At 37.5% G+C, this 9,755-nt stretch overlaps 1 protein-coding gene across 1 annotated transcript; it reads left to right on the top strand.

The window, feature by feature from the left end:
* Positions 1–8,694: 8,694 nt before the first annotated feature.
* On the top strand, positions 8,695–9,384 carry LOC145066764 (uncharacterized). Its single transcript, XM_079014037.1, has one exon. It carries the CDS (start codon positions 8,695–8,697, stop codon positions 9,382–9,384), a length of 690 nt encoding a protein of 229 aa, XP_078870163.1.
* Positions 9,385–9,755: the final 371 nt, after the last annotated feature.

The following is a 9,755-nucleotide window of genomic DNA, read 5'->3' as shown; positions in this document are numbered from 1 at the left end:
TTGAATGGATTAAAATGTTTTAAATTGGCATAAATTTTATGAGTGTTACAAGTTGGTATCAGAGCCTTGGTTTGAGTGAGTTGGAGGACCATGTTGGATATAGTGTCTAAGTCCATAACTATATTTGATATGTACTTGACCCGACCCGGTGTGGTCCATTTGGGTTGCACTTCTCCCGAATAATTTATGGATAATCTTTTGAGAATAGTATAAGTTATGATTTATTAATATATTATAAGTTGTAATATATTAATATAAGATCATATTATTTAATTAGTGTTGATCTATATTTAATCTTGAATTAATTTAGAGATCAAAAGTATGACTAATTAAATATGGGCTCTTGTATTTATATAGTGTGGGCTAATGCTTATTTGGAATGGGCTAGGCTTGCATGGAAAGTCCATGGATACTCCATGGAGCTTTAACCCATGGATCTCATGGAAATGAAAAGACATGGGTATTAGGGTTTACATGGATGCAACCCTAATCCACCACAATATATAAAGGAGACTTTGGTTCTTGAAATCACACTAATTGTGGTGAGTATACTAAGAGGGCCGATTTCAAGAAAGGTTGTGACTATTCTCTCAAGTTTCCAATTTTTGTGGTGATTTGTGACTTCCATTTGAGGCATCCACATTATTGGTGCTAGGCTCTCAAACTCCAAGCAATCTACTACAACTACAAGGTAAGTAATTCTACTAGATTTATTTGATTCAAGTTCTCCATGCCATGCTAGATAGGATAAGAACCTTGGAAAAATAATTATTTGCATGTATCTTAGTCAAACATAGATCCAAGGTTTCTAGGTTTGCATGTACACCATAGGAGTGTCAGAATGCTCAAAACCCATTAGTGGTATCAGAGCCTGGTTTTTTTACTTGATACTTGACGCAAATAGCTTGAAAATTGAATTTTTTGTTCACTGCACGTATGAACTCGCAGAGTCCATGGGGGGACTCGACGAGTCCATGAAGAAATGCATGCTACTCGTCGAGTTTGTTCATGCACACGAAGAATAGAGACTGCAATGTCTAGTTTTTCGAGTTTAGCTGTTGGAAATGGACTACAATCATTACCCTAAACTGTTTTGGTGTTTTAAAACTTGTTTTAGATGGTGTAATGTTCATGCTAATACATTTACATTGGCTATTATAAAAAATTACAAGTTTTATATAAGTTATTTATGATTCTTGAAATTATTGATAATAATGTTCTTGAACTTATGAGTTTCGATGGTCATAGGAATTATTTTTAACCACCTTGGTAGTTTAATTATTGATCATTATGTGTTTTAATGGAGTCCATAACTTGTCCTCAAGTTATGGAAAACCAAAGGTCACACTTTAATTAAAAACCATTATAAGAACACATGAGTTATAAAAATGAAGAGTCTTCATTTTAATACTCAATTAACTCATAAGTTATGAGAAATGTAAAGTTTTGAACGTTTACAAAACTTGCCCTCAAGTTTTGGAACAAGTAAAGTCATATTAAAACTTTAGTTCCAACCCTTAGAATTTTAATTATTAAAATTCAACCCTTATACTTTATAATATTATAAGTTAATTATATATATATATATATATATATATATATATATATATATATATATATATATATATACTAGCCGTTTACCCGCGCCAAGCGACGAGTGTGACAATGGTGGTTGAATGCTGAAAGATGAATTAAACCCTAGAAATGAAAACGTTAGCGATATATATCCAAGATTTGTGAACATAAATTGCGAGATTTGGGGAAATACGGAGATAAGTAATGAACCGGGTCAAAATAGCCTAAGAATAGGGGATAAGAGATTTGATCTTTTCAACTGTTGACCATATGTACTCTACTCTTTTTGTAATGCATAAATTGTATGTTTGTACGACTTAAAATTCAGCATTTGACCAAAAATGCTTTATAAGGTAATTAAGAGATATATATATATATATATATATATATATATATATATATATATATATATATATGTATAAGAACAAAGTCGTCTTACCATTAGTAGGCCTCATTCACGAAGCCGGTCTATAAGGGGGGGGTATAAGGTTGTTGCCTATAAAATAGCAACTTAATGGGTGTCCATTCTCACCCACCGCTTCCTTGATCGGTGGAGGGTCGTTAGCCGAAAAAGGTAGGACAATGACTATAATTCTCATTTAAGTATGATGAATATACTAAAGTAACTAAACCTTATTAAATTCCCAATCTTAGTTACTTTAGGAAAATGTGAATAAGGTGCTAATCCATGAAATTACATTTTGCACTTTGATTAAGTCGTTAGTGGAGCGTGTGTGGTTAACCGGCACACTAACTTGTACTTTTCAAGGTTGGCAAAGGGTGACTTAATGTTTATCATAGTATCGATGGAGTGTGTGTGGTTAACCGTCACATCGATTGAGGGGTAATAATTAAGGGTACCAAGTAATTAGCATGGTTACTTCACACCTTGTTTTGTGAACCTTGGCATCCTAGTCACAAAACTTGAAGGGCACACTTGAGATTGAAACATGCCATTGAAAAAAAAAGTTCAATGAATCTCAAAGAATCTAGGAGTTTCTAAACCAATTAAAACCTAATTAAATATTTCATTTTCATGGTGGAAATTGGTGAATCGTCATTCACCTACCTTCAAATATCTTATAGCTTAGATTACGAAATCCCTCTTCTAAGTTATAAAATATTGTGTTGCGTCCTAGCCTTAATATCACATTTGGGTGTTTTATTAAGGACTATCTCTATATCTAATCTAATCTATCCCCTCTTCTTTTCAGATGTCTTCCAATAACAATGCTTTTGGCTCAAACCCTATTGGCTCCTTCTCTCTCATGAATCTTTGTGGGAGAGTCATCTTTGATGGATCCAACTTTACAGATTGGATCAGAAACATCAGGATGGTCACTCGGTATGAGAACAAAGAATATGTTCTTGACAAGGAGCTGAAGATACCCGAGCAAACTGCTACTCCTGAAGAGCCTGCTGAATATGAGGTACATGAAAGAGATGCTACAAAAGTGGCATGCATCATGATGGCCACCATGACAACCGAGCTCCAAAAGTCCTATGAGGACTATTATCCTTTTGAGATGCACTAGGATTTGATGGACCGCTACCATCAAATTGCTCGTCAAGAGCGATATGAAATAATCTCCTCCATGATAACAACCCGAATGAAGGATGGTGAACCCATCACGGGCCACATGCAGAAAATGAAAAGGTATGTGGACCGTCTAATGAAGCTGAATGTGAACTTCCTCGAGGAGTTAGCAATAGACATCATTTGGCACTCCTTACCATCGTGTTATGATCAATTCCGCATGACATATCACATGAACAAGGAAGAAGTCACCCTCAGTAAACTTCAAGGACTCTTAAAGACTGCCGAAAGTGGTCTAAAGGGTAAGTCGGTTGTTACTACTCCTACTCCTACTCCAACTGTGGCCAATGTCTTGGCAATCGGGCATGGCAAAGGGAAGAAGAGAAATAATCCTTCTAAGGGTACCAAGGGTAAGACCCTTGAAGGCTCCTCTTCATGCAAAACCAAGAAAGGTTTTGTCACTCTTTCTACTAACCCTAATGAGGCTGAATGCTTCTATTTCCATGAAAAGTTGCACTGGAAGCGAAACTGCCCAATGTACCAGCAAGATTTGAAGGATGGGAAAGTAAAAATCAACCATGCAGTTATATACACTATATTGTCTAATAACTTACCTCATTCTAAGTCTTGGGTCCTTGATACAGGTTGTGGTATTCACATATGTTCTGATTTGCAGGGACTAAGAAAATGTGAGAATATGGAGCTGGGAAAGATAAACTTAATCATGGGAAACAAGAAAGCTTCACCTGTCACCAAGATAGGAGTTTATTCCTTAGTGCTAAATAGTGGGTTTACATTAGATTTGAATAAATGTTATTATTCGCCAGAAATGGCAAGAAATGTTATTTCTTTTCATGCATTGTATAAACAAGGTTTTACCTTTTATTTTGATAATAATAATGGTAGTATTGATGCTTTATTTAATAATGTTCTTTATTTTAAAAGCATTACCTTATGATGGTGTGTATGAAACTATATCTGTTGTAGATAACCTAGGAAATAATGTATTGTGTATTGACTCTTCCACTAGCTTAGATAAAGCATCTTTATGGCATTGTCGTCTTGGACATGTAAGCAAGAAACACATAGGCCAACTCCAAAAGGATGGAGTCTTCGAGTCATTTGACCTAAAGCCGGATGATAGTTGTGAATCTTGTTTGCTTGGTAAAATGACAAAGTCACCTTTTACTGGCGCTTGTGCTAGGGGTGAAGGTTTGTTGGACCTCATACACACAGATGTGTGTGGACCCTTCAGAACCGCCACAAGAGATGATAATCACTTCTATTTGACTTTTACTAATGATTTTAGTAGATATGGATATGTCTACTTAATCAAGCGTAAATTAGAAACCTTTGAAAAATTCAAAGAGTTTAAGCAAGAAGTGGGGAATCAGTTGGGCAGGAACATTAAGATGATTCGATCCGATCGTGTTGGTGAGTATCTTAGTACTGAGTTCCTTGACTATTTTAAGGAATGTGGGATTGTCTCACAATTGACACCTCCTAGGACACCACAGTTGAATGGTGTAGCTGAGAGGCGCAATCGGACCTTGTTGGACATGGTTCGTTCCATGATGAGTCGAGCTTCGCTACCAATCTCATTTTAGGGGTATGCCTTAGTGACTGTCGCCCATATCCTTAATCTAGTCCCTACAAAAAAGGTTGCCAAAACACCTCACGAGGTGTGGATTGGAAAAGTTTCCAATATGGAGAATATGTACCTCTGAGGCGTTCCACCAGAGTTAGGATTGCACCTAAGCATTATTATGGTTTCCATATTACTGCAGAAGGTGAAACACTTATCAGTAATAACACACTGGTAAATCTGGATGAGCCTAAAAAATACACGGAAGCCATGGCAGGCCCTGAGGCTGCTAAATGGAAAGAGGCTATGGATAGCGAGATACAGTCCATGTATGAAAATCAAGTTTGGAACTTGGTTGACAATGTACTTGATCGTAAGACAGTTGGGTGCAAGTGGATCTTTAAGAAGAAGACCGACATGGATGGTAATGTACACACTTATAAGGCACGACTGGTTGCAAAGGGTTATTCTCAAACTCCGACAGTTGATTATGATGAGACCTTTTCACTAGTGGCCAAGATTAAGTCTATTAGGGTTCTGTTAGCCATTGCTACGTTTCATGACTATGAAATATGGCAAATGGATGTCAAAACCGCTTTCCTTAATGGAAAGTTGGCTGAAGATGTTTACATGGTTCAACCATAGGGTTTTGTCAGTACAGAGTACCCCAATAGAGTGTGTAAGCTCGAGAAATCTATTTATGGATTGAAACAGACACCTCGCAGATGGAATCTGTGCTTCAACGAGAAAGTCAAAGAATTTGGCTTTTCAAGGAGTGTGATAACTTATTTTATTTCCTTTATTAGTTTATTTTAGATTTTTAGCTCTTTTTATTAGTATTGCATTGTATATTCTTTATTTTCTTTATCATGGATCGTATCGGGGACTTTTTATTTTGCCTGAGGAATCTTGTAGGGTTTTGGAGCTTATCACGATTGTGGATTAGAGTGAAGATGGACTTGTGGGCTCTCGAGGCACTATTGGGCTTGGCGGATCCATAAAAAGAGATTTGGGCTTAAAAAGATAAAGGCTTGGATGAAGTGGGCTTGTGAAGATGGATCATGGATAATTAATTTGGGCTTGGAGCATCCATTTTTGTAGCTAAAAAATGATTGGCTAGTTTAAATCACATGGATATGGAGGGGACCAAAGGAATCTTTGGTAGTGGAAGGGTGGAGTGGAGGAATGAAGGACCAATAGCAGTATAGCAACATTTGCGCAGGTGGAATTTCCGTCGTGCGGGTACCCACGCAACTGCCCAGTTTGGGCATTTTGGTCATTTGGGACACCATAACCTTGGGGGAACAGATCCATCAGCTAGACTCTTGATTTTTCACCATTGGAGACCTGTAGGAGGCGATTTTAGAGCTTGAAGACTCATTTCTTTTCATCTTTCCAAGATATTGGTAGTTTCTTTATGCAATTAGACTTTTGTGATTGTTTTTCTATTGCCATGAGTGGCTAAACTCTCTATATTGGTTAACTTCGGTTAAAACATTTGAATGTTTGTGGGTTTTTGAAGGATTCATGCTAGATTATCAATTATCTTATGTTTATGGTTCTAGATCATATTTCTTATGCTTGTTTAATGCTTTGATCATGAGCTTGGCACTTGAATGAGCTATTGTTAGTTTATTTCTTTGGTTTTGCATTGAATCATTGAATTAACTTAGAACAAGGGCTTTATGATGGTAAAAATCATCTCTAGTTTATGAATCATAGCTCCTTTATGGATGTCTAAGCATTGACATCCTCTAGGAATTGGGGATTCCTTCTTTCTTAAGGCTAATTAACTTCTTGGGTTCAATTGCTTCAATTAAACCCTTGATCTTGATTAAGAAGGTGTGTTGTGGGCTTCCCCAACCTCCATACTACCTAAGAGGAATCTTGGCATATCGTGCTTCATGATTGCTATAACCAATTTGGGATGAATGATAAGCTTCATGTTGAATCCTAATGATAAACACACAAATGTTCATTGTGTTGAATTGCCTTAGTTAAACAACTCTCTCCAATATTTGAGCATCTCACTATCTTGCTTAATTGCAATTTTTTAGTTATTCAAGACATTTAGTTTTCAAGTAATCAAACACCCCCCTTTTTAGTTTAATTGTAGTTAATTAGTTTATTTACAATAGTTCTTTTAGATTGCATTGGTGATTGAATACAACCATTTCCCCAAGGATCGATACCCCTTTTTACCTTTATATTACGTTTTATTTGCAAACAAAGGGTGTAATTTGCTTGGTGGGCTTGACATCCTATCAGAGTGAAGATGAATCTTGTGTCTATGTCAAGGCTAGTGGGAGTATAGTCAGCTTTTTGGTACTGTATGTGGATGACATACTACTCATAGGAAATGACATCCCAACCATACTACTCACACTCCACCTCACAATCCCAACCCAAACCCAAATAATCAAGATGCTAATACCTCACCCCATCAACCAAGACAACAACCACAAGAACCTCTCATTGATATGCCACCTTGGAATCAAGCCCCTCCTCATAACCAACCCAATTATCAACCGCCACCACAACCACACAACCAACAATTCCACTAACACAACCAACCTCAAAACAATTCTTTTCAACTTCAACAAGTACATTAACCAAATCAACCCAATTACCAACACCCCCAATGTACCCACAACAACAACCTCTTGACAACCAATACCCTAACTACCAACCTTATCCACCACCAATCTACAATCCCCAAAAATACCCATACCCACCTTACCAACAACATCCCAATTACTTGCAACAATATCCCAACAACCCCAATCCACCAAATCCCCCTCAAGAGTTGACACTTAGACAAATGATGGAAACGGATGTTACTCATACACCTCTTGCTATTGTTTATCCCGCAAACCGCCGAGGAATTTAATTGATGTCAAGTTTCATACCTAAACTTTCCAAGTTCCATGGTTTGGATAGAGAATACCCTCAAAAGAATTTGAAGTCATTTCATATGATATGTGTTAGCATGTTGCCCGAAAATGTGACATTAGATGATTTCAAGCTAACCGCCTTCCCACTCACCTTGGAAGATAAAGCTAGAGAGTGGTTATTCAAGTTACCACCGGGATCTATCCACACATGGGAAGAATTACTCAAAGCCTTCAATAACAAGTTCTATCCCACATCCCAGATATCAAGCCAAAGAAGTGACATTTTGGGGATTCATCAAGGGGAGAATGATACATTTCATGATTTTTGGGAGCGATTCAACAATTTGTGTACAAGTTGTCCTCAACACAACATACCCGAACAATTACTTCTTCAACAATTTTATGAGGGTATGAATGAAAAAGATCGAAGGATGATTGATGCTGCAAGTGGTGGTGACATCTTCAACAAGACACCTCATGAAATCCGATCACTTTTTGGCACCATTTCTCAAAATCAAAGGAACTTTGGGACTTGAAATGAAATGAAGAGAAGTTCTCCACAAATGGTTGGTAAAGTTAGCAACACTCAACACTTGGAATCAAAGCTATTAGATTTGACTAATGTGCTAAGTCAAATGGTGGTGGGAAGTGGTCAACAATTGATGATATGCGACATTTGTGCAATGACTGGGCATTATACGGATAAATGTCCCACACTTGGAAATGAACCGGAAGATGTGAATGCAATGGGAGGGTATCAAGGTCAACCAAGACCCATGGGATTTCAAAACCATTTCAACCCCAATTGGAGGAATAACCCAAACAACCCATACCCACCAAAGCAAAATCCACCAAATATTTTGATGAGGCCTCAACATCTACAATACCCCTCTCAAAAACCTCCATATCTACAAACTTCTTATAACCCTCCAAATTACCAACAACCTCCACAGCAAGGCCAATCAAGTGGTAACCATCAAATGAGCCTTCAAGAACTCGTTACTTCTCTTGCTCAAAGCCAAAGCCAATTTCAACAAGAGACCAAGAACACCTTCTCCAACATTCAAGCATAAATTGGAGACTTGGCCACCGCTCTCAACAAGATGGAACAATGGGGCAAACTTCCATCTCAAACCGAGAAGAACCCCAATGTGAGTGCAATAACTTTGAGAAGTGGCAAAACACTTGGAGAAAACAACCCTAAAAGAGTTTCAAGAGAAGAAGATGGGGTTATCATTGTTGAACCTTCAAAGGTTGAAGCTACTCCAAAGGAACCGGTTGTGCGAAACGTTGATCAACCCAACTCTTCCAACAAACCCATCAAACCAATGGTCATACCACCACCTTTTCCATCCCGGTTGGCTTCTTCAAAGAAACAAGAGGAAGAAAATGAATTATTTGAAACTTTTCGCGAGGTCCAAATCAACATTCCACTATTGAATGCTATTAAGCAAATTCCAAGTTGTGCAAAATTTCTCAAGGATTTGTGCACCAAGAAGAGGAAATTCAAGGCAAATGAAAAGATTCAATTCAATGCAAACGTGTCTACAGTTATCCAAAAGAATTTACCTCCCAAATGCAAGGATCTGGGAATATTTGATATCCCTTTTACCATTGGTGATTTGGATGTCGAAAGTGCCATGTTAGATCTTGGAGCCTCGATCAATGTGATGCCATATTCGGTTTTTCAATCTCTCAATGTTGGACCTTTAGAAGAAACTAGAGTAATCATTCAATTAGCAGACAAGTCAAGTGTTTCTCCAAGAGGAGTTTCGGAGGATGTGTTAGTATAAGTTAATCAACTTGTTTTTCCTACGGATTTTTATGTCATTGATCTTGAAGAGAAGACTCCTTCTAAATTGTCTATGATCCTCCTTGGAAGACCTTTCATGAATCTCGCTCATACGATAATCGGTGTCCATAATGGGAAGATCACCATGGAGTTCGATGGAGAGACCATTCACTTCAACATCTTTGAAGCAATGAGGTATCCTAGCAATATTTCTCCATTGTATCGGGTCGATGTGATTGAACCAATCACCCAAGAACTATTCGAGTTATCACATGGAGATATTTTGGAAATGGTGCTCAACTTGAGTCTTGATTGTGAAAGTTTGAAGAAAACATTGGATATGTACATATTGGACTCCGAAGTTGAAGAGAT

The sequence above is a fragment of the Lactuca serriola genome, chromosome 8 (genome assembly GCF_051521515.1).
Source record: "Lactuca serriola cultivar US96UC23 chromosome 8, Lser_US96UC23_V15, whole genome shotgun sequence".
In the NCBI taxonomy this organism is placed as follows: domain Eukaryota; kingdom Viridiplantae; phylum Streptophyta; class Magnoliopsida; order Asterales; family Asteraceae; genus Lactuca; species Lactuca serriola.
Note: the sequence above shows the minus strand (reverse complement) of the source record. Positions and strands in the feature narration are given on the sequence as shown.